Raw genomic sequence first — 25,785 nt, forward strand, 5'->3', positions numbered from 1 at the left:
AGATTCGACCTTATTGAAATATAATATATGTACCACACCCTTCAATGAGATATATACCCATAAAAGTATTATGCAATATAATAAAAAATTCAAGCTTGGTTCAAATCGATTTTCTTATCGAGTTAAAAGTATTTTTCATTTACACACTATTACTTTACTATACTGATAGTATCATGAGTGTGTGTGTGTGCGCGTACATGTGTACACGTGAGTGTGTGTTTGAACATCTAATTTGTACATATAAACCGCGACTGTCATGACATTAAATTTTATATAAATGTAAGTTATGTTAAAGTTGATTTATAGAGGAATTTTGTCTTGAAATAAATTATCATAGACGCTTATCTTCTGTGTGGAGCTGCTTACACAGTGCATAAACTTTTTTGATATTTCCACTTGAACGCAATGTCATGTAAGTCAGCCTTTATGTGAGCTCGTACCTTGTACATTAAGAAGGTAGCTGCACGATAGCATAGCAACGTGTATGTCAAAGCTGTGAGATTGGTTGTACATAATTACATATATACATATTTCGAATTAAAAATAGTAGAGTATCCATCACCAGTACTTAAATTATTTATAATTTAAAAGAGCAACTATATAACAAAAAATACATTATTGTAGGGTTGATTTTGATTAAAAAATGGTGTAGATGGGCAAAAGTGTTGTACCCTAGTGAGCCCATTCAAATAAAAACACAAACTCCGCCGCTCCTCTTAGTACTTAAGGCACAAGATCTCAAAACTAACAATCTATTTTAATACTGAATCTATCATACTTCATGTTAGTCCAAACAAAAAGAAAAGAAATATAATATGACAATTCAAAGATATTGTTAGTATTACTTCATACAACTGGCTGTATGAACTTAGGCCGTTGTTCTTTAATACTATTGTGTCAAAACATGCAAAGGGATCTGTAATCGTTCTCACCTAGAAAGGCATCGACATGTGCTGCCACACCCTTCATTGCTTGATGAAAGATGTGAGGGAGGACTTCCAAGCATGGATGCTGGCTAGGCTCTCGACCACCTTCTTCTTGAGTTATTGAATACTGTCAAACGAGTGATAGAATTAAATATCTCTCATATTGTTGTAATAATATGAGTTATGTTATTAATAATATGAATCACGTGTTGTATCCTCGCCTGGGTCTATTACTGACTTGAAGTAATTATCCATTTACGGACATCCTTCGAAGGTGACTGACACGATCCACGTTCTAACATTCAGACGTATAACAACAGCTTGATATATCATAATATAGTGAAAATTAAATATACGACAAAGTAGACTACACGAACCCAAAAAAGCCTATCACACACTATAGAAATATGTTTTATTCACCTGCAAAAATTCTGGAGTTTGACTGATGACGCGCGGTCGACACAAGTCTACAGGGTTACCAATCGTGTGCAAGATCCGATACCAGCTTTGCATTACCGCTTCTGGACTCATGTCCGCGGGGACCAGATTCGCGTCTTCTTCGCCTGCAAATGATGAACATGGTGTTAAGACCTTAGGTACGTAAAAAATAATTTATCTATTTATATTTCAAGGCTTCAATATTCAATATAAAATGCATATATTTTTATATCCTAAGAGATAACCGAAAAGTTACAGCACTTAGTATTAAGCAGTTAGACGTATACGGACTGTTTAAATAATTTCAGATAACTTCAAAACTTTTGGGTTACTTGTACTTTTAGGTTATTTAGGAATATTGTTATTTTTATAATAATAAATAATTTTGAAGGCGTTTAAAAAAAAAAAAAAGTTTAAGGAAAAAAAAACTTCAAAAATGATTGTCACAGCTGAATTAGTAATTGGTAGCGTATGTGGTGTGGCCACACGATTGCTTCATCATTACTGTCGAGAAGCAATCAAACGATATGGTGTGTTCAGATTTTAAAGGTAGGTTTAACCATTTTCTCTGTGCTATTGAACCTTCGTTATATCTCAAGATCCTGAATCACATTTTGATATCTATGAGTTTCATAAATATCTAAAAGATAGGCGTACTTTGTGGTCACCTCTTTACCAGTATACAATTAAATCTAAAGTTTTCTTTATCATTGTTTTAGGAATGGAATTTCCGAAAATTGCTGTTTAGTGAAGTTATAACTTAGTAAGATAACGAGTAAAATATTTCCTGAAATTTACTCATAAAAATTAAGGTCACTTTATTGTAAAAAAAATTGTACCCGTGGTTAGTATCTATGTTATCAACCAGACACTCGTGGTGAACAGTCGGTTCGTTCTTTGTTATCTATTTCTTGTAGGACTTTTAAGAAGGCATCGAAAAAATGGCCACTGCCCGTGCACAATCTGTGGCGTGTAGCCATCACAGCACACAAGATATTTGACAGATGCCTGAATCTCGCTTACGACATTTTGAATATGAGCTTGCATATATACAAGTTCCTAACATCAACATTATCATTCCGAACCATATCACCCACTCGGTGGAAGATATTCCCTTTGTCGTAAAACCACCAAACTGGTGACCCAACTTGACATGAAAACTCCAAACAGTCGTCTTCGTTCCTTTTCTTTTATTTATTTTTCAATCACACCTGTCAAGTCTCTGTCTTAGTCTATGTCTATGTTGTAGGTCGCATGTCCTGTCAGAGAGATTGCACGCCATGACCCGTGGTCCTACTGGTGGTAGGAGCACTTGTGAGTCGGCGCGGATAGATACCATCGCCCCGCCTATTTCTGCCGTATTTAAAACTTCTATCTCAAGGTGGGTGGCGCATCTACGTTGTAAATGTCTACGGGCTCCAGTAACCACTTAACACCAGGTGGGCTGTGAGCTCGTCCACCCATCTAAGCTATAAAAAAAAAATATGCTTAATATTATTATTTATAGATGTGTACGTACTGATGGGCACGGCTGGGAAGTGCGGACCGTACAGATTGTTCAGTAGTCTCGCGGTGAGGCACAGCGAGGCGCGCGTCCAATGCTTGGTGAGCAGGTCGCGGTGCCGCCAACGCAGGCACTGCTCGCGCAATGTACGCCACAGCGCGGGGCCCGGGAAACTTCGGTGACACGCCACCAACCAAACCTAACCATGTCATTTAGTAGTTAGAGGTAAACAAGGCATACCACATACGAAAAATAAACCAAAGTTAATGAAAATCATTTAGAACTGGCAAATAAAATATATTCGCTATATTAAAGTCCTAACGGATAAGACGTCCGGTACATCCGTGTTGAGCGATGCACCAGTGTTCGAATCCCGCAGGCGTGTACCAATTTTGCTAATGAAATACGTACTCAACAAATGTTCACGATTGACTTCTAGGGTAAAGGAATAACATCGTGTAATAAAAATTAAACCCGCAAAATTATAAATTCCGTAATTACTGGTGGTAGGACCTCTTGTGAGTCTGCGCGGGTAGGTACCACCACCCTGCCTTGATTTGAAGGGTGGGGCAGCCGTTGTAACTTTACTTGAGACCTTAGAACTTATATCTCAAGATGGATGACGCATTTATGTTGTGAATGTGTATGGATTCCAGTAGCCACTTTACACTAGGTGAGCTGTGAGCTCATCCACCCATCTAAGCAATAAAAAAATAAAAAAGTCAATGTCTTGAAGTTATTAGATCTAAACTGGATATCTCTCATATTTTCAATTCTTGTACTCTAGACCTATCTACTCAACATTATCCTGGGCTTGATAATTACCACTAAAATTTTAACGAAGACTAACTAAGAAATAGTTTCTTATTTAAAAATTTATGAACTAACTTCAAATAGAACGGAGAGCACGCGGTCGCAGAGCTGAAAGATCGCTGCGGCGTGGAACGGGGGCGGTGGAGGCACCGGCGGCGCCAGTAGGGCTGCAGCGGCGGCCAGCAGCAGCAACAGCAACGCCTTCCACTCCGCGCCGCCCAGCGCGCCCCCGTCCGCCAGGGCACGCGCCAGTCGGAGCACGCGGTGGCACAGAACTGCTTGTTTGCTGATCAAGTCGCCACCTTGAATTTAAAGTTACTGCTAGTACTGAGCTCTCGTGGGTACTGGTGGTAGGACCTCTTGTGAGTCCGCACGGGTAGGTACCACCACTCTGCCTATTTCTGCCGTGAAGCAGTAATGCGTTTCGGTTTGAAGGGCGGGGCAGCCGTTGTAACTACACTGAGAACTTAGAACTCATATCTCAAGGTGGGTGGCGGCATTTACGTTGTGGATGTCTATGGACTCCGGTAATCACTTAACACCAGCTGGGCTGTGAGCTCGTCCACCCATCTAAGCAATAAAAAAAGGGTACCATACTCTAACTCTACCATAACTCTGTCTTGACATAAATATTGCTGAATTTTTATGTATGGCAACTGTTAGTGTGCGTGTGCGAGCGAACTGTTGTAACGTTTAGGTGCACTTCAGGCGTTGCAAACCAAGGAGGCCAATTTGATATTTATCTTGAACCCAAGAAATGATTTACACGTTTTTTTTTCTACGGTACAATATCATACAGTGCTAGTTCTGAAACTCAAGAATCTCAAACTAAGTAATAAGCAAGCAAATAACAATGTATTTTAGTGGCGATTTAGCTATTTCTGATATGACCATATCGTTGTCTTGTCTTGTCTTGTATTATATACAATGTTTAACTATCGCTATTGACTAATTCGGCGATCGCTATTAACTTACCCAATTCCCATTGATAAATGAAAGCGAGAGCTTGAAAATTCACAAAAAAAAACAACTTGTTATAATCATACTTTATAAAATGACAATATAATGTAGATATCTTTCTTCACATACTTGTCAATTTCAAGACTTATGAACTCTGAAGTTAGGAACAAGCAGAAAAATCACATTCTTTATTTCTTGCATAAATGGGTGAACGAGTTCATAGCCCGCCTGGTTTTAAGCGGTTACCAGGGCCTATAAGCATCACAATGTGAATGCCACCATCCACCTTGAGACATAAATGCTTCAACAGTAGAAAGACAAAACTGCTTTGCGGCAGAAATAGGCTGATAATAAATAGTGCCTACCTACTCCTCCGCACTTAGAATAAGCCCTACCACTGGTCATTATGCAAATTGCAATATTTGCAAGTTTGATATTTACTTCTTAACTCTGTTAGGCCAGTTTAGTGGTAGTTCTATTCTCAGAAAACCAACCAGTGATTTATGTATACATATCAATACTAAGAAGGAAGATAGCTTGGTGAACTTACTTTCATCTGGTCTTGGAACAAACAAGTTTTGTAGGTGGCGCAGTATCTTCCTTGCGTATCTGTGAGGCTCGGCGACTACGGGTGGAGGAAGGGCTGGGGGGGTGGGTTGCGCGGCGGGAGTGGGAGCCAGTAGTGGGGTCAACCAAGCACACGCGACACGCACGCAATCCCGTACAGCACTGTGCTCGCTCAGTGGCAGTGACAAACCATATCTGATCACTTCTAGAACCCACTCCACCTTTAAAGATGTTCAATTTTTATTTTATGTTTCAGATTTGTTTCTTACGTAAAATACACATAACATATGTTTAAAAAATCTGCTCAAAAATAAACATTAGGCTTTTATTACATAGCTATTTTTCCTGTTTTACTAGAGAGTGAATAACAATATACTATTAATTTCTTTTTTCATACCTATTCTAGTAACCTTGAGGGGTTATTCTAGATTCACCGAACTAGTAGGTGAGCTCACGGGGCTCAAACCTGACGTCGTTGCTAACACTAACCCTAGTAAAAGCAGTGCTTCGCAGAATCTACCACCGGATCGGAAACGCGACCCACTGAGAAGATCCGGCGAGAAACTCAGTGGGCTGTGTCTGTGGGTTAATTTACTCGCCGAGCCCTTCGTCGCAAGCCACGGGTTTCATGAGAACGATAACCGGTGCTTGAGGTACCTAAAAGCACTATTAGTGGATAGGGAGGATCCGAAATGACGTCTATTTTAAACTGAACCATGCTGAAATATGATAAATACCTCAGCATCAGTAGTTAAAGGACTAGGATCAGGGGAGCTCAATTGTTTCACAACTGCCAGTACAACGTCTCGGCCTCCAACTGCTCCCAGTACCCCTTGTCCCCCACCCTCAAGTGGTATTGAGCTCCATTCTGCATACATCCCGTCACTATTTTTATCCTGAAAATTCGATTCATTTTACCATATCTCATTAATGCGTTTAGTGATTTCCACTGAAATAGTAATGTTTTGCTATTTTGCTAATAAATTCTTCTCCCAGTTAGTATTCTAGGAATAATTCAAATTGGCTAGAAAATTTCTAAAAAATTATATAAGTGCTGGTTGTTTTTGATGGTGATTTAGAGGGAATTACCGGTGGTAGGACCTCTTGTGAGTTTACTGGTGGTAGGACCTCTTGTGAGTCCGCGCGGGGGGGTACCATCATCCTGTCTATTTCTGCTGTGAAGCAGTAATGCATTTCGGTTTGAAGGGTGGGGCAGCCGTTGTAACTATACTTGAGACCTTAGAACTTATATTTCAAGGTGGGTGGCGCATTTACGTTGTGGATGTTTATGGGCTCCAGTAACCACTTAACACCAGGTGGGCTGTAAGATCGTCCACCCATCTAAGCAATAAAAAAAAATGCTCTGGCCACATTTAGCATCCTTAGTATTCATATGGAATCAATATTGAACTCTTGTATGTTATACTATGATATAAAAAAGAGCTCTCTCTTTTGATGCAATTAAAGCCATTAATTATAATAATAATAAATTAAGATCCTTTTCATGAAATGGATTAAAAGTTTTTTTTTTTTTTCTGAACTGTGTAAAGGTTGCTCTGTCATAGAATGGAAAAACTATGGCAGAAAACCATAAACCACTCTAACATAAATATTATTAACATAAACAAATAAAAATTAAAGTTTAAAGTTAAAGATGTGCAACTGCTCCTTTTGTTCCCGCTTGATTCTACCTTGTAATGATACTAAAACCAAGGCCCACATATACAATATTTCAAATAACACTAGAAGTTAAAGATTGATAGGTTAGCTCAAGTTTTATTAACACATTTAATAAAATATTATGTAACGATTTAAACATTAACTTAACATTCAAATAATTTAATTCTTTTTCTCATGCACTCACTCTAGCCGTTCTACTAGTGAGTCTTGTTTTCGAATTATAAAAAGAATACAGAATATTCCACTGACAACTACTGCTCTGAGAACTGCATAACAAATTTACAAAAATTAATAACAGAGCTAATAAGCTGGAGATCAATAGTGCTCAAACAAAGTGTCAAACACTTAGTGCTACAAAGAAAGGACAAAACCAATATAAAAATAGACATTTCGGAGCCCAAACAACATCTTATACCTCTGAACAAAATATCACAAACTGAAAATAAACCAAAGGACATTGAAATAGACAAACTGAAAGTAATCATTAAAACACCTTACATACTATGCTATTTTATCAACAACCAAATTTTAATATATTCAATATTAATAATTTAAGTTGTGTTACATTTTTTGAATGATAAGTTTTGAAATCACTGCAATAATTACATTAGCTTATCAATATCAAATTTCACTTTTACTAAATATTATTATATGTGTCATAAAATATGCATGATATAGATTAACGATTTGACACCATAATAGAATTCGAATAACAATATTCCATTAATTTACCATGTTAAAATTTCATGTTTTCATCAATCAATAAGATTTACACTAGGCTCTACAAAATACGAATTAAACTCACTTTATGATTAACTCTGTTGAAGATTCCCACATTCATATAGGAAATACTAACGGTACCCTGTCGGAGGGTCACTGCTCGCAACAATAACAATATTATTCAAATGGATAGCATAACTCAACTGTGCTGCTCATATGTTTTGGAATTTAATATTCCAAATTTTTTTTACATTACAAAAAGAATCACAAATCTCGAAATTTGGATCCAGTATTAATTGATCAGAAAACATGTATTTTTGTTTGAATAAAAATAAATGTAGGTAAGTAAATAAACACTGGTGTCATAGATTATACGCTTAATATATTTGTCTTCTGCTGTCAGCTGTCAACTGTCAAAGCAGGTAAAGGCCAGTTCAAATTGGCTTCGAAATAAATTGTAGGGAGCCCTTTAATCCCAAGAGAGCAATGCGGATTTTCTCGTTTTTGCACAAGTATTGTGTTTATGATTTAAAAAAGCACAAATTTCCACTTGTGAGTAATAAATGATGCTCTAAACTATGATTCTAGCCACCAGGTTTCTGCTTATGCTTAGTGTATTTTGTTTTTGTTTTAAACCAGCTACTTATTTAATTGAATTCTCTGTTAAATGTCTGAGTGTAACATTTAAATATCAAGTGATCATCTATGTTGCAATCTTTGATTATAAATCACATACTTTTTGGCGGGTACGCGAGGAATGAAGTTGTGTGATTTGTTTTATTTTGTCTATTTAGTGTTTCTTGAGGTTGAAATGTGTAATAACAGTAGTTTATTACTGTTTAATATCTGTGAAAGTGCACAAATGTGGGAAAATGAAACAAAGCTATTGGACGTAATTTCTCTTCTTTCTTCTATACCTATAACTATAGGATATACAATGGCGTCTTGCTGTTAAACATGTAATGATTACGAAGATATAAACCGCATGCTTGTGCGGTGTACTACAAATAAGTCCGCGCCGGAAACAATTGGAGTTGATATCAAACACTCTGAACCTCTATCGAACGAAAGAAATCAGTCTCAAAATATATTGATCTAAGGTAATGATGATTTGCACCGACTGTTATTATCGCGTGGCGTAATAGCTCTGTATATAATTAATACAAAATTAAACGAAAATACAAACATATAATGAAGATTTGGTCCTGCATCTAAGCCATTAAATTTATTAGAATTATTTTTTGGGAAGTGCAATTTAAGTTTTCTATTTATTTATATCTGAAAACTAACAGTATAATACAAACATGTAATATTTAAAAAAATAAGGGTACCTAAGTAGTAAAATAGTGTTTCTTCAGGCTTAAATGTGTAATAACGGTAGCTTATTAACTGTTTAATATCTGTGAAAGTGCACAAATGTGGGAGAATGAAACAAGGCTGCTGAACGTAACTTCTCGGGATCCTCCAAAAAGTCCACTGAAAAAATCTCAGTAAGTAAATGATCACCATTTTACTGAGATTATATATCATCCCATTTCATATCATCTCATTTCATTTAATTTCACCCCCGTTGATTAATGTCTCAAATTAATCATCTCATTTCATTTCGTTTTTACTCCATATTATAATTTTTCATAAAAATAAGAATATAAATTAAAATAAGACATGACCTAAAGGTCTTAGTTACCAGGTCATAATATCCCTTAAAAAAATCACTCATGAACATTAATACGTAGGTAGTCGTTACCTACATAAGTGGATTATTAGAATATGCAACCTACCCGTTAAAATGTTAATACGGTTACCTACAGACGGTTGCCCCACCCTTCAAACCGAAACGCAGTACTCCTTCATGGCAGTATAGACGGGGTTATGGTACCTACCAGTGCGGCTCACAAAAGGTCCTACCGCCAGTAGGTATGTAATTACGCAAATTATAATTTTGCGGATTTGTTTCTTATTACAATATGTTATTCCTTTACTGTGGAAAGTCACTCGTGAACATTTCATAAGTACGTATTTCATTAGAAAAATGAACATTGGTGCATCGCATACACCAATACACCAGACGTCTTATCCTTTATGGCAGTCTTTCTCAAAGTGGGAGATAACGCCCCCTTGGGGACGTTTGAAACCCCCCTCTGCCATTAAGGGGCGTTAAGGGGTCCAGAAAAATGGGGGGCGTTGATGTGGGTCAGGAGGGCGACATATAATTTGTAATTTTTGTGATGAAAAAGGAATTCCGTTGAAGAATATTATATCAGCTGCTACAGATGGTGCTCCAGCTATGACGGAGTATCAAAAAGGCTTCATATCGTACTTAAAAAACAAAATTCATGATGTGCTTGCTGTACATTGTGTACATACATGCAATGTATGCATCGACAGCATTTAGTTGCCAGAAATATAAGTGAACGACTATTTCAATCATTGCAACATATCATCAGAGCAGTCAATAAAATACGAAACAACTCTTTATTTAATCAGCTTTGTGTTAATAATGACGAAGATTTCAACAGATTGATCTTTCACACAGAAATGCGTTGGCTATTAAAAGGAAATTGTCTGACTCGTTTTTACAATATGTTTGAATCTGTCATAGAGCTCTTGGAAAACAAAGAGACACCGAATTGCACGAAAACCTCATCACATCAAAGAATGATATCGCATACCTGACAGACCTTTAAACATTGCTTAATGATATGAATCTCCAACTTCAAGGCGATGAATAAACACAAAAAATGACGTCGCTGCTTTCGTAGCCAAGCTGCTCTTGCACAAAAAAAGAATATCGGCAGACGTGAGTTCCATATTTTTCCCAATTTATCAGTATACTGCAACAACGACGACTTGCTCGTCTACTGCCAACATTTGGAAAATCTTCACAGTGATTTCATTAAAAGATTCCAAGACATTGTAATGGGAAATACCAGACTGGATGTTAGATCCTTTTTTAAATGTCAACATAGCAATATCACCCGAGGTGGAAGAAGAACTTACAGAACTAACAACAAACGAGGAAATAAAAATCAAATACAAAAATGGCTGCCAACAATTTTGGCTACAAAAGTCAACTTTGCAGTTGTACCCTGGATTGTGGTCTATCGTTAAACTATTTTTGATAGCATTCCCATCGTCATAATATTTGTGTGAATGTGGATTTAGCGATATGACAACGCTGCTTACTAAAAAAAGAAATCATTTGCAAGTTACTAAATGCGACGAATTACGACTGTTTTTGAGTAAAATCGAACCTGATATCAACAAACTTATTAAATATCATCAAATTGATCCATCTCGTTAGATTAGTATAAAAACGAAAACTGATTACATATTTATATTGTTTCTTTTAATTTGATTTAAATATATTATTAATATTATAAAGTTGGGTTTTATTTGCTCTCACTGGAAAAATTTCTAGTTTAGAATGTAAGCTTAAACATCAGAACCTACTAATGTAACTAAATTAATTAAAGTAATGAAATTGTGGTTTTTAAGTTTTAGGGGTGTATAAAAAATGGGGGGCGCTGAAAAATAATTGATTTTCAATGGGGGCGGTAAAAGAAATAAGTTTGATAATCACTGCTTTATGGCATGACGACTTCAACACGACTTCAACTTCAACTTCAACTTCAATGACTTCCTTCATTATTTGAGATAATCTTCAACAGTTTATCTACTAATACAAGTCATTATTTCGGATACAGACAGAAACAGGAAAAAATATAAAATTAAGTAATAGTTTAAAAAAACTAACAAAATACGCTTTTATAGAAAATCCAACAAAAAAATAGAAAATTAATTTTTATAAATTTGAATTAAAAGTAGTGTAAGAAAAAATGATTTTATCGTAAAAAAGCGTGGGGTACTTTTCAGGATATTATCAAAATAACCCTTCTACTCATATCTATACTAATATTATAGAGATGAAGAGTTTGTTTGTTTGAGCGCGCTAATCTCAGTAACTGATGGTCCGATTTGAAAAATTATTTCAGTATTAGATAGCCCATTTATCGAGGAAGGCCACGGATATAACATCACGCTAAGACCAATACAAACGGAGCACCAATAAAGAATGTTGCAAAATCGGGGGTTTTTCCTTTTTGCGAGCTTCGCTGCGTGCGCTGCCGAAACGGTTAAAGTTACGCTAAAATAATGTATAAGAGAATTGTTCCCCTTTAAAAGATAAGTCCGCGACAGCATATGCCTATATGTTAAGGTTGGCTCACTATAACGTTTTTTTACTGAGGACGTCTCACCTTCCGAGCGACGCAGGTGCTCACGGGACACGGCTGTTTCGGTCGCTACCTGCACCTCGTCGCCCGGAGGGAGCCGACGCCGAAGTCCACTGCAGTGGCTGCAACGAGGACACGGCGGAGAACACGCTCGCGTACTGCCCCGCTTTCGCGGAGCAGCGCCGCGTCCTCGTTGCAAAAATAGGGCCGGACTTGTCGCTTCCGACCGTCGTGGCTCCGATGCTCGGCAGCGACGAGTCCTGGCAGGCGATGCTCGACTTCTGCGAGTCCACCATCTCGCCCCACCCAAAATTATAGATTTTTCCAGGATCCCATCATCAGATCTTGATGATTACAGGATCATTCGGGAAGCCCTTTCGAACAAAAAAAAGAAAAAAGAATTATCAGAATCGGTTCAAGCATTCTCGAAAAATCGGCGACCATACATAGATAAAAAATTATGGTCGAATTGATAACTTCCTCTTTTGGAGTCTGTTAAAAAGCGTGATTTTGGTACCTTAAATGAGCTATTTAAGGTACCAAAATCACACTTTTAACATTCTATTATTCAAAAATATTTTCACTTTCTATGTAAATGAAGAGGTGGGTAAAATTTTGCGTTATGCCAAAGTAACTATTCCACCCAGATGAAGTCGCAGGCAAAAGCTAGTCTGCTCATAAAATATTTATAACTACTGATACCATGCACCTCACACCAATCACGATGTTCGACCAGCCCATACCGTGGGCCCCGAAGGTCAAATATTTAGGCGTCACCCTCGACAGTAGGATGACATTCCGCCCCCACATTAAGACGGTACGCGACCGTGCCGCCTTCATTCTAGGACGTCTCTACCCGATGATATGTAGGCGAAGTAAAATGTCCCTTAGAAATAAGGTGACACTCTACAAAACTTGCATACGCCCCGTCATGACCTATGCAAGTGTAGTGTTCGCTCACGCGGCCCGCATACACCTAAAAACATTTCAAATTATTCAATCCCGTTTTTGCAGGATAGCCGTCGGAGCCCCGTGGTTCGTCAGGAACGTCGACCTCCATGACGACCTGGACTTAGAGTCCATCAGTAAGTATCTTCAGTCGGCGTCCATGCGCCACTTCGATAAAGCGGCACGACACGAGAACCCTCTCATCGTGGCCGCCGGTAACTACATTCCCGATCCTGCGGACAGAATGGAAAGCAGTCGACGTCGCCCAAAACACGTTATCTCGGATCCTCCCGATCCACTAACGGTGCTTTTAGGTACTTCAAGCACCGGTCACCGTTCTCGTCGAACCCGTCGCTTGCGACGAAGGGCTCGACGAGTAAATTAACTCTCAGACACAGCCCACTGAGTTTCTCGCCGGATCTTCTCAGTGGGTCGCGTTTCCGATCCGGTGGTAGATTCTGCGAAGCACGACTCTTGCTAGGGTTCGTGTTAGCAACATCGTCAGGTTTGAGCCCCGTGAGCTCACCTACTAAAGTTAGGGTTACGCTGACATAGCCTCTCAAGGCTCTCAGCTTAGGTAGGAAAAAAAAAAAAAAAAAAGCACCTCACGCTTTTTTTACAATAAAATATTTTTTTCTCACACTTTTTAATTCAAAATTAATAAAATTTACTTTCTATTTTTATTGGATTTTCTGTAAGTGTATTTTGTTAGTTTTTTTTAAACTATTATTTATTTTTCATCTTTTCAATTATAAGAAAATTTCAAATTTTTTCAATTTTTTTTAAAATTGAATTGTTGTCGGTCCCTAATAAGTATACCAAATTTCGAGTTAATCCGACGTTATGAAGGGGGTCAAAATCATGTTCAAAGATTCCATTACGTACTAACATACATACATCTGAAGCTAATAAAAGCGTATTAATAATACAATTCACTACCATTCGATAAGATTTTATTTCAAAACAATTATAAAAACACAATTATCATTATAATAAACAAGGGAATTAAATATAGAACTAGCATTTTCTACATTTAATTATAATCAATTAATTTTAAACATAAAAAAAGCTGAAATCATTGCCATTAATCTCATATTGTAGACTAGCACAAATAAATCCTTAAGGATAAAATAATGTTAGATGAATAATGAGATTAAATTGATAAATTAGAGATCAGAGTCCATGAATGGTTAACCAATACCACACCAAAAAAAACTTATATCTAAAACTGTAACTTTTAAAGGACCTTGAATTAATGTAAAACTTTTTTCATCAGGTTTTATTTGAGCATCATGATCACATTTTAATTAAAGAAGCATGCAAGACCATCCCTCACTATTAAAAAAAATAATCTTACCATCTACCATGTTTGGTTGCAATATTGAATCTTACACAAGTTATGCACATTGTGACCATAATATACTCACCATTTTGTATTATAAGGTTAGTCAAGCTTAAAAAACTAAGAAAAGTTTAGGGTATATGCCATGTGTCATTTAGACAGAATTTATTTTCAAGCTGAAAAATAACAATATGGTTATTGTATTGTTATAACAATGCAGTTGTTTTGAAGCTGTAAGCTAAGAATATTGACATAATTAAAAAATGAGTAGCTATCCACATTTTTCATTAATTATTAAAATGTCTCAAGAAGTAAGGCTGATTCGTAATTATTCATCTCCTTTGCCGGGTTTACTGGCAATGGCTTCCTCACATTTCTGCTGCCACATTTTGACATCATCCTCTAGTAATTTCACTCTATCCTTTTCTAACTTTAATAGGATTTTAGTTTCCTCTAATTGACTATTTATTTCATCATAATGTTGTAATTCCTCTGATTGTAAAGTGTTCGCTAGGATACTTGTTTTAGCCTGTTTCACTGTCTCCTCTGCCTGTTTTATTATTTTTTCGGCTTTCTGTTTTAATTCGTCTTGTATAATCAACATCGTGATTAGTCTACGTATTACGAATGTCAGGAAAATTGCAAAGCCTATAATATAGAAGTTTCTTTGGGCTCGAAATAGCTTGACGTGAGTTTTCATTTCGGTAGCTAAATGAGTGTGGCTCACGTCCGTAACATTTGAATATTTCCGTATCTCTCTCACTGCATCAATCAAAAACAACGCCAACACACCGATAAACACATAGAAATATACAGCTACGTTTTCTCGAAACATTGAAAACAGACGTGATTTGAAAAATTGATTCCATCTTCTAGGACTGAATATAGGTAATATCATCAGCATCACTAAAGCAATTTCGAAATATAGATAACCAGCAATGAAGGTCCACTGTATGGACATATTTAGTTTTTAATTTTCGGAGATTTTTTAAATTATTATTTGTTCAGTTAAATTGACCACAATAGCACCGCAGTGTGATTATTATATTATCTATGATTAACGATTAACGAACACTGTAGCAGTAATATTATGTGTATGGTTGCGGGTAAATAGAGTAATCAAATTGGTAAATTACGCTTACTAAACAGATTGTGATAAGAAAAACCACTGAAGTAGGTATATTAAGAAACCTAAAACCTTACATTTACAAGTACCGGTAAAATGGGGCGATTAGGGATTGAGAGGCGAATCGGGAAAAAACCGGGAAAATCTTTCGACGCTCAATATAAGTTTTATATTCGTTGCAAAATCTTCCATTTTTTGTAGTTTAATAGTAGAATGTTGAAAGTTCACAAAACAACTCTGAATATGCATGATAATAGCTGCTAACTTATAAAAAATCGCGTTTCAAATTAACTTCCTGTGGTGGTAATTATTTTAGTGCTAGAAACTTTGATCTCTTTTATTTATTTGATAATAATAGAAGACGACTATGATTTATAAACGTTATTTAGTGTTTGAACCAGCATATATATTAAAGGAAAGTCTCAGTTGTTATTGGTTTTAATGTATTTGATTAAATAAAAATACATGTAAAAATCTGTTGTTTTTGGGGATATTGGGGACGTCTTAGGTACAAATACCAACGAAAAAGGGGTCAATTGGGATGAGAATACGTGAAATGGAAACGAGCTAAGTATAAATAGGTACAGGTTTGTAGGGTTGTCTATGTAGTTATAACAATATTTTTTAAATTTGTTGGTAAAAATCTGGTTTATTCGAAGTGAAATTGGGAATAAGTCTTTAATTGAAATAGATAAGCAATTTAATATAAGTAAGTCGATTTTGCAGAGACATGTAATAAGATCAATGAAATCTCAAGGTGGACAAAAATGTCTAAGTAATACATAATACAATATTTAATATTTGTTCAGAGTGGGGGTATTCATCTGATTAATCCATGGAATAACCTAATCTACCTACCTAATCACCTAATCTCTTAACCCAGATAGAAATATCAGCCCCTAAGTACTTACCAAGAACGGAGAAATATAAACCGTTTCTAAGAAAGCCCACTATATATATATATATATATATATATATTTTGTTAATGCACTGTCGATTGCACCTATAATTGAGGTGATGTCTGCCATGTACTTTTGTCAGTTTTTCAATTTTTTTTATTGATTATCACTTTGTTGGTGCAACTAAATAAATAAATAAATTAAAACTATATATAAAAATAAAAGTAGTGCCAGCCCTAGCAAATTTCTCATTTCGTCCCAATTAACCGCAATTTTCGGGTAAATAGGGATTACACCTATTTTTGCATTTTTTGCTTAAACTGGAATGCTAGTTGCATAATTTTAAATTACACAACAAAGATGCCCCCAAGACTCAATCATTTTGATCCTGATATAGCATTATATACATCAACAACTACCTTAAAATGGCTCATAAAGTTGGAATTTGTCCCTAATCGCCCCATTTTACGGTACCTACTTACATCTACATTTTTTTATTGTGGCTCGCACGGTTTGTGCATTAGCCAATGTCAAGCAATAACTTATATTTTGTACTGCAAAATTGAAATTCGTTTTTTTTTTTCATTTAACCTATTTATTTGATTAAAATATCTACCATTGCTATCTATACATTGCTGCTATTTAATAGGAAGGTCATTCATGCCTTTGTGATAGAACCCTGATGATCTAGATTCTAGATTCAACAAATCGTGTGAAAGCATTTTTACCACTGAAGTAGGAAACCTATGGAAATGAAACGTCAACCAAAAATTCGTGCCACTGTGACGTCATCTGACCACAAAACATGGCGGTTTTAGTGCTGTAAAAAAGATTTCAATGTTATCAGGTTTTATCGATAAACGTTCTTGGCTCATTTTATTTTAAATATTGTTGAGTATTATTTATTTGTAGAATTTATACTTTAATGGGAAGTAAGTAGGTATATTATGTGCAAATATGATATGATTTAGATGGCTGAAATCTAAGACAAGTTCGTCCTTCGAATTTGCCAAGTAAACGATATGATGATTTTTAAAAGTTGCTACACTGATTTTATAAAGTTGTCGTTTGTCGCAAAACATAAAGATATGGCGTAGTACAGTGCCATCTGCCCATTTCTAGCATGCTAAATGTTATCGTATTTTGAGTACGTGTTTTTCTTAGACTATTACAATCTATTTTAATTGTTTTGCTGACTCTAAAGTCCATAACACACTACCACAGTGCACCTCAAGGAAGGTACACCGCACCATTTGAATCACTCTCACTTGAGAGTGATTCAAATTTTAAACTTATCAAGGAACCGCCTGATAAAAAAAAACACCTACAGAACATTTATTTATTCAAAATACGATAACATTCAGCATGCTAGAAATGGGCAGATGGCACTGTACTACGCCATATCTTTATGTTTTGCGGCAAACGACAACTTTATAAAATCAGTGTAGCAAATTTTAAAAATCGTCATATCGTTTACTTGGCAAATTTGAAGCACGAACTCATCTTAGATTTCACATAATATCTAAATCACATCATCTTTGCACATAACAATATACTTACTTCCTATTAAAGTATAAATTCTACAAATACATTCACTCAACAATATTTAAAATAAAATGAGCCAAGAACGTTTATCGATAAAACCTACTAACATTAAAATCTTCTGGGCAGCACTAAAACCGCCATGTTTTGTGGCCAGATGACGTCACAGTGGCACGAATTTTTTGTTGACGTTTCATTTCCATAGGTTTCCTACTTCAGTGTGTACAACCCAAAACAGACGGCCGAACTGACGTGACAATGACATTTGGTGCGCTCAACATGGCGGATTTTCGGCCTCATTAGACGGAGACGGAAACATTTACGTATATTCTGGTTTCATTTCATGTACGCACTGAAATACTGTTATATTGTTTTCCTGCGAGTTAAAGTGCTGAGTAAGAACGAGATAGATATATGTTTATGTGTGTGCCTTCAAAATGGGTGCTATTTATATAAGCAATTGTACGTATAGAACAATATGTCGTGTCCCTACTATAAAGGTCTATGATTTTTACCGAATTACAAATGTTGCCAAATTATAATTTGAGCGCTGAAGGCACAACGATAAAAAAATAATTGTTAATTAAATTAAATATTCGCCACATTTTATCTTCTGATTATTTTAATGATCTACTTGGGAGACTTAGGAAATAATTAAATTTTATTATTCGATAGCACTAACAATTTAAAAATCAACTTGTGAATAGTGTTTACATTTTTGTTATATTTTGTCCTATGAAAAATTTATGGATTTTATGAATTTTATTTATTTTAAATATTAATCAATTGGGATGACGTTGAATTTAATAAATAAAATAAATATAATGAGATGACCTGAAAGCTATTTTGTCAGACTTAAATAATTGCTTAATATTTCATGCAATCAATTATATTACCGGCTCCCTTATATAAATACAACAGAAACGGCGTTAACCTTTGTTACAAAAGATTTCACTCTATGAGCTAAGTTTTCTTTGCCTGTCCAATGGACGAATCAATGTCATCCAATGAAGTTTCAAAGGTATTTTGTTTAGGATTTGAGATAGATAGAATTGTTAGAAAATATTAATGTACAATTTTTTTTAAAACGGAGATGGCTAATATAGAATTAGACATTTGGAGAGGAGAATGGGGTCTAGCATCTATCGATTTAGAATGTTTAAAAGTATTAGTAAGTTTCATAACATAACCTTGAAATGAATCAAACCGGTGTTGATTAATGGTAAAATATCTCATTATTGTTCCTATTTCCAGACTTACATGAAATTTATCGGTGTGCCTGTTAAAGTGAGAGAGTCGAATAACCCATTTTTCACCCCCAAAGGTCGACTTCCTGTCATGAGAGATGGACGGAACGTTCTTACAAATTTTGAAGAAGTAGTAGAACATTTGAAATCTCTAGTACGTACCGAAACTGATTTATAAATTTAATACATTTCCCTTAAAAATGTTTCCCTTAGCTCTCGTTACCACTAGATTTCTCCAAGTTAAGAAAAAAAAGTTGATATTTTTTATGTTCAGCATTACAACACAGATGTACATTTAAACTCCAAAGAGGCAGCGGAAGCGAGTGCATTCACACAATACCTCCGAGACAAGTTGTACCCAGCTTACCAGTACGCTTGGTGGGTGGATGAAAAGAATTACAATGATGTAACTAGGCCAACATTTGCACAATGTTTGAGAATTCCATTTAATTTTTTTTATCCATCACGGTATCAGAATGCCGCCAAAGAAATGATAGACGCATTGTATGGAGAACATACTGATCTTAGAGAAATAGAGAAAACTGTAAGTTGAGTTTGTAAATATATATTTTTTGTGGACTATTAAATTAAATCAACTTTATGTAATATGAAATTAATATCACTATTGTTACTGTAAGTCAGAATAATCAATCATGCTAAAAGGTAAATTATTTGTATATAGGTTATGTTGAAATAAATACCCTTGCTTTGATCCTTGGGGATTGTCTTCTTCCTGATTAATTTCTCTTGAGTATTGTTAATTAAAAATAATATTGGTTATCCAAAATTCTGCGACTGTCAAATCAAATCAAGCTGCATCAAACACTTTCCAGATATACAGTGAAGCTGAGAAGTGCCTTAAAACATTATCAGATAGATTAGGTGAGAGTGAATACTTCTTTGGAAACCGTCCTTCATCGTTTGACGCCATTGTGTTTGCTTACTTAGCTCCTTTAGTGAAAGCACCATTTCCTAATGGGACTCTGTCAAACCATGTCAAAGGCACTGCAAATTTGGCAAGATTTGTGGCCAGGATCAATCAGAAAAATTTTAGACACGTCACTGATGGTAAGTAATATAAATTAAATAAAGGTTATTAAAAAATATGCATATCACATCGAACACTCAGTCAATGCCCCTATACAATCACTACTGAATATCTACTGAAGAAGTGACTTTTCTTATGACACCTGGGGTAAGCAATGAGGTAGTGCTTTTCTAGGCTGAACCACACCAATTGTGGAAGCGATATGTCTACTCAACATTTATGAATAAAGAGGATTTTGAACAAGAAAATAGGTTTAATAAAAGCGGTTAGAAAGTTTTCTTTCTCATTATTTGGCTTTATGTTAACAACAATATTTATTTATATGTGGAACTTATAAATGAGACAATGCAATTGAGACTCAAATCTTATACCATAAGGTGGATAATATATATCTATCGTTACAATATATCTATACATTATTAGTATGTGTTACTCAACTCATGTGCTTAAGCTCACAATCCAGTTAATCGAATAATACAACATAATACGGGTTTTATTATATACTAATTGTGAGAATGTGTTATAATAAAGAAACAGACACATCATTTTCATTATGAAAAATAGCAGTGCCTTGCAATAACCAATTTTTTGAATTTTTAAAATTTTTTAAAATTTTCTGTTTCGATGTTGTTCTTTCAAACTCAATAATAAGTATACAAATTACAGAATATAATAAACAGAATGCAAAGAAACAGTCTACAGGCTCGCAGTCTGATAGAGAAGCCGCAAACTTTCCCAACCAGACTCGAAATAAAATCTTAGCAGCCCTGTTTGCTGCTATTGCTATGACGGGGTATGCAGTAGCTAATGGAATGTTTCAAGTATGTAATTTTTATGTAAATAATGAATATTTAATTTGTAACTATTAGCATTCCCATTACCAATTGTGCACTTTAGAATAAGTACCCTGATTTACCAACTACAGCACATACAAACTAAAGGCTAGATGCTTGCTTATACACTTACATACAAAAAAAATAGGAAAAATATTATAAGAACTAAGTGTACTATGCCCCTTTTTGTGCCGCTACCAAGGTGCAAGGTTAAACATGCCGCAGAAGGTCTTGAATAAATGTTGAAATAAAAAATAAATTAATTTTATTAGGTACTAAACTTTTTTTTATTGAAAGTATATTTTTATTGATTAGATAGGTGGACGAGCTCACGGCACACCTGATGTTAAGCGGTTATCGGAGCTTATAGATATCTACAACGTAAATGCCGCTACCAATCTTGAGACATGAGCTCTAAGGTCTCTAGTTTTTATAGTACAACGGTTACCTCACCCTTCAGACCGAAACGCATTACTGCTTTACAGCAGAAATGAGCAAGGTGGTCGTACCTACCCGTGTGGACTCACAAATGTCCTTGCACCAATTATACTGTTTTACATGATGAAGAATAATTTAACAATCCATATTCTGTTTAGGAGCTGAAAGACTTTGAGCACTCGCGAGATTACAATGAAATGTTTGAGAATGAAGAAGAGGACAACTGATAGTAACTAAAGTTTATAACTTAACCAAGCTCACGGCTGATGACATACACTGCTGTCCAAAGGTATTGTGGGTACCTAAATTTATGTAGGAAGGGATAAATTCACATTACTTAACCGTCTAGACAATGCATAAGGTTGATGATTTTAGGCTTATTACATTTGGCTAAATTTAGTCTACTGAATTCAATGAAGTGTAATAGCATTCAGTAAGCTAGCATACTAAATTCAGTAGCAAGGATGGCTTCTGACTGACTAAATCATTACGAAGCCTAAATAGAAACGCATTTAGGAAGGTGTAATCGCATTTAGTTACTTAATGATTTCAGTCGTCCCATAGCTCTCCGTGCGTAAGGACGTTTTTGCTTGTTTTTTACTTCCGAATAAAAAGTATTTATTTCAGTTACCTTTATTTAATGTGCCAGACATTTATAAATAGCTCGACATGTTTCAGTGATTATTTTTGTCAGCAGGGTTTGGGATATTAAAGAACTAATTTTTAAATCTTCATACGAATTTCCTGTTGCAAGAAATCTTAATGTTACAACCAGTCTTTCTTTTGGACTTATACTATCTCGTAGGATAGTATCCTGCTTTTGAATAAACGGTGTCACAAGGTTTAATATAAAGTCAAACGATATCGAATCCATTCTTAGATAATTTCTGAAGTCTGCGGGTTCTAAATCACTCATAATGTTCATATTTGCTAACTTCCCGTGCAGCAATAAATATTTCTTCACCCATATTATTCTTTTTATTATTTTTATTTAATTGAGCCGACAGCGAGGGCTACACCAAGACCAATTTTTTGTTGTCTAGGCAATACTGGGGCTATCCTCTTACACACACAACACGTCTAATTTCGTCGGGTTTAAACTGGCAATTGATTCAGTAACTGAATTAAGAACAGTGTAATCAGAAACTTCTAACTTGCTTCTAAATTTGCTTCTGAATTCAGTCGACTAAATTTAGCCAAGTGTAATAAGCCTTTTAGGTTGATGAACCCTTGTCGTGTGAGTTCACTAACCTCGCGCATTCGATATTACATTGCGGGCTGTGCTTTCATGCCAGTACTACTACTTTACAATATATGTATATAAATCTCATGCATGGGCAACTCCATTTTATGCAAAATACCTTAAATATCGACCATAACAGGAGAACATTATGTGATTTCTCTTGAAGCCCTATTTTTTGTTTCATTATAAATAAAGATGCCATTAATGTTTAAAATTCACAAATTAAAATGGTAGATCAATACATTTACATGGGAGTACTAGCTTTATAGTAAAATAATTAATGCACTCCCATTTCTTTCTAAAAAATTTATGTATGGTTTTATTTTTCTTTCTCCTAATATATACCGAGTATTTTTTTCAACTACGGCTTTATTTTATTAGTATACACGATACCTATCGGACGGCAATGCGCGCGCATAGAATTTGTGTTACCTCGTATACACTGTTTCTAATAAGGCATATAATATATAAAAACCACACAGAGTCTATATCCTATAGAATAGAAATATAAAACTAAATTCGAAGTCATTTTAGCAGTTAGTCGCTTCCGTGCTGCGTATTCAGTTACCACAGACAACGGGCCTGCTAATATTTTTTTAAATTAATTACAGTCAATATGTGGAACTTTTCTCTCAGCTATTTGAAGTTATAATATACGTCAAAATACACACATAATTTTTTTTTATGTTTTTCAATTGTACCCTAAACAAACAGTCAGTCACGCCGCAATGGACGAGGTATAGTAACATTAAATTAATGAAAAACTTTTATGGTTGAATCACGCGTTTTTTTTTCTCGTAATAATTACTATCAACACAACACGTACTAGAAATATGTATGCACATAAAAGACAAAGAATGTAATAGTTATGTCCATCTCTATCAATCTAAACATTCAAATGATTCTGTTACATCCATCGTCTTCAAATAATTGAACTATAGTTTTAAAAATAAATGTTAAAAAAATATAGTTTTAAATTTCATTGGTATTTTGTTTGTAAATTTTATGTTTCATTAGTTCAATTACTTGAATTGTTTACGAAGTTATAATAAGGATATTGTGTTGGATGGAAAGTAGAAGAAAAAAATGTTTAAATGAATGTTTGGTGTGATTACGAAAGTCAAAGCTGCTTTAATGATAGAAGGTATCGAATAAAAAGATAAATTTATAGGCTATAATATTGTTGATGATTATATCATGTTAGTGCTTTGGGACTTGATTGTTGAGTAATTGTTGGTAGGTACATTGTTTCTGTTTCATAAGATTTGAGTGTTTTCAAATTGCGTGCGCTGCAGAATGTGAGCAGTTGTTATCATTTGAAAGTCGAAAGAATAGATAGAAAATAATCGTAAATTATTTGAATTAACAAATGACTAGACTATAAATTCCATGTTACGAGATTTACGATTTACGTTCGTCTCTGTATCTTTGTATTTTAGTGCATTTAAACATGTTTCCATGTGTATTGAGTATTAAATTTTTGCGGTCCTGTTTGATTATTCGTTATTATGGTTATTTGTTCACGGCAAGCTGTGCAAGTGTATTGCGTATTGCGATGTCCATGATTTCATATTCGAGTAGGTACAGACTCGTTATGACAATGCTGATAGATGTTGGCGACGTCGCCGCATCTATACGTTGTGTAGTCTGTGGCCGGGCGTATTTGATGCACGCTGTAGTTTTTTTTGGTACGAGAATGTACTGATGTTTTAATTTATTCGATTAAATAAATGGTTACGTTGAAACTGAGTTTTATTGTTTATTGTGTTCCCTTTTATTAAGGACATTTCGTCATTGGCTTTTAATTTAACATACATAGAAGTCGTTATAATATTTGCTGTAGATGTATTGTTTAAAGACTGGATAAATGAAACAATACTAAATTAATAATCATAAATAATAAGGAACAAATAACGCACGATCATTCGGCCCCAAATTAGGATTCTCTGTGTTATCTGTATGTACTTTTAAACGTTTAAATATATACATATATAGATAAAAAAACACCCAGACAAAGAGCGAACAAACCTATTCATCACACGAATGTACCCGATGGGGGAATCGAACCCACGATCCTCGGCTCCCAGTCAGGGGCGCTAAATTTTCCACTACCTTTTTTTTTTCCTACCTAAGCTGAACCTAGCCTTGAAAGGCTATACCTATCAAGTAACCTTAACTAGTAAGTGAGCTCACGGGGCTCAAACCTGACGACGTTGCTAACACGAACCCAGAGCCGTGCTTCGCAGAATCTACCGCCGGACCGGAAACGCGACCCACTGTGAAGATCCGGCGAGAAACTCGGTGGGCTGTGTCTGAGGGTTCCACCACCGCGTCATTCAGCAAACACGGCAACTACAAACATTTCGTGGACGAAGGAATAATAACAAATGCAGTTTTCAATAATTAAATCTTTTATTTATTTCTTGAACATTTCCTACGTCCACCTTTTCAGGTACAATCAACAACATAATTTGGTACAGTCAGCATTAAAATCTTAACTTGCGATCGATGTATGCATTGGTGTCATTTGGCTACCAATTCCTCGCAAAATTATGTTTCTATACAAAATTTTATTAAATTTACAACATTGATAATATATGTATATATATTGACGTTTCAATTTGTTAATACGCACTTACAATTGTAATGTACTTTAAAATTAATTAAATTTTACATCGTACCTTATGTTACATAAATTAAGTGGAAACGTAACAACTTCAAACACGGAAAATATGCAAAGAATCCGGTATATAACCGGCTTCGGTTAGTATATATAACAATTCTTAAAATCATAACTAAATACGCTTAAAAATTATATTGTTTCGTTACTAATGTACACACATTAATATAGTCAACATGTTACTTGCAGGCATTAACAGACCGTTATGACTGTCGGTACTTGAACCATTGTACCATGGTTCACTTGCGGACTAAATAATAATAATGGTTGGTTCGAAGTAAGTATCAGTTGAATGGAATATTTGAAATGTATTCAACTGATAATTATTTTTAATAAATGTATCGTTTTTATTTGATTGGTTTTGTTAATTTTAAGTATGTTTCAATGATACTATGTACACATATGGACTTGTCTGAAATAAAATAAATCATTCATTCATTCATTCAGTACTCCCGAATGGTTGAAATCGATTTTACGTTCCGAATGATATACTAATTATCGACTAACAGTGACCTTCCTGTCGTTACTATACAATGATGTAAAGCCAGTGAGGTTACACGTCAGCAATGCTAATATATATTTTTTTTCTTGTAAAC

At 35.1% G+C, this 25,785-nt stretch overlaps 3 protein-coding genes across 8 annotated transcripts in view; 1 reads left to right on the forward strand and 2 right to left on the reverse strand.

The window, feature by feature from the left end:
• LOC114240287 (ral GTPase-activating protein subunit beta) overlaps nt 1-7,996 on the reverse strand; it is a 47,339-nt gene extending 39,343 nt beyond the window's left edge. For 4 of the 6 annotated variants that reach the window (XM_028170759.2, XM_028170763.2, XM_028170762.2 and 1 more), the window contains exons 1-8: nt 7,694-7,996; nt 5,946-6,104; nt 5,192-5,429; nt 4,657-4,686; nt 3,757-3,983; nt 2,884-3,067; nt 1,347-1,489; nt 933-1,053 (exon numbers count right to left, since the gene is read on the reverse strand). In XM_028170759.2, coding sequence (XP_028026560.2) covers nt 933-1,053; nt 1,347-1,489; nt 2,884-3,067; nt 3,757-3,983; nt 4,657-4,686; nt 5,192-5,429; nt 5,946-6,104; nt 7,694-7,729 — 1,138 coding nt within the window. In that variant the 5' untranslated portion in view covers nt 7,730-7,996. The remainder of the gene's footprint in view (nt 1-932; nt 1,054-1,346; nt 1,490-2,883; nt 3,068-3,756; nt 3,984-4,656; nt 4,687-5,191; nt 5,430-5,945; nt 6,105-7,693) is intronic. The other 2 variants (XM_089736336.1, XM_028170761.2) reach the window with 1 other exon arrangement.
• A 5,731-nt stretch (nt 7,997-13,727) lies between these two features.
• On the reverse strand, nt 13,728-15,752 carry LOC114240280 (B-cell receptor-associated protein 31). Its single transcript, XM_028170748.2, has one exon. The coding sequence runs from the start codon at nt 15,092-15,094 to the stop codon at nt 14,462-14,464; it is 633 nt and encodes a 210-aa protein (XP_028026549.2). The 5' UTR covers nt 15,095-15,752; the 3' UTR covers nt 13,728-14,461.
• Nucleotides 15,753-18,249: 2,497 nt separating this feature from the next.
• LOC114240350 (metaxin-1) lies at nt 18,250-24,254 on the forward strand. The gene is made up of 6 exons (XM_028170867.2): nt 18,250-18,871; nt 18,955-19,101; nt 19,222-19,491; nt 19,781-20,015; nt 20,662-20,816; nt 21,425-24,254. Exons 1-6 carry the CDS (start codon nt 18,794-18,796, stop codon nt 21,491-21,493), a joined length of 954 nt encoding a protein of 317 aa, XP_028026668.2. The 5' UTR covers nt 18,250-18,793; the 3' UTR covers nt 21,494-24,254.
• Nucleotides 24,255-25,785: the final 1,531 nt, after the last annotated feature.

This window comes from Bombyx mandarina, chromosome 21 (genome assembly GCF_030267445.1).
Source record: "Bombyx mandarina strain Sakado chromosome 21, ASM3026744v2".
In the NCBI taxonomy this organism is placed as follows: domain Eukaryota; kingdom Metazoa; phylum Arthropoda; class Insecta; order Lepidoptera; family Bombycidae; genus Bombyx; species Bombyx mandarina.

What these genes read in the sequence shown, in the direction of transcription:
- LOC114240280 (XM_028170748.2), bottom strand. Translation starts at nt 15,094, where the DNA reads ATGTCCATACAGTGGACCTTCATTGCTGGTTATCTATATTTCGAAATT.
- LOC114240350 (XM_028170867.2), top strand. Translation starts at nt 18,794, where the DNA reads ATGGCTAATATAGAATTAGACATTTGGAGAGGAGAATGGGGTCTAGCA. An exon ending in TTAGAGAAATAGAGAAAACT is followed by an intron (nt 19,492 to 19,780) that starts GTAAGTTGAGTT and finishes AACACTTTCCAG; the next exon opens with ATATACAGTGAAGCTGAGAA. An exon ending in TTTTAGACACGTCACTGATG is followed by an intron (nt 20,016 to 20,661) that starts GTAAGTAATATA and finishes TACAAATTACAG; the next exon opens with AATATAATAAACAGAATGCA.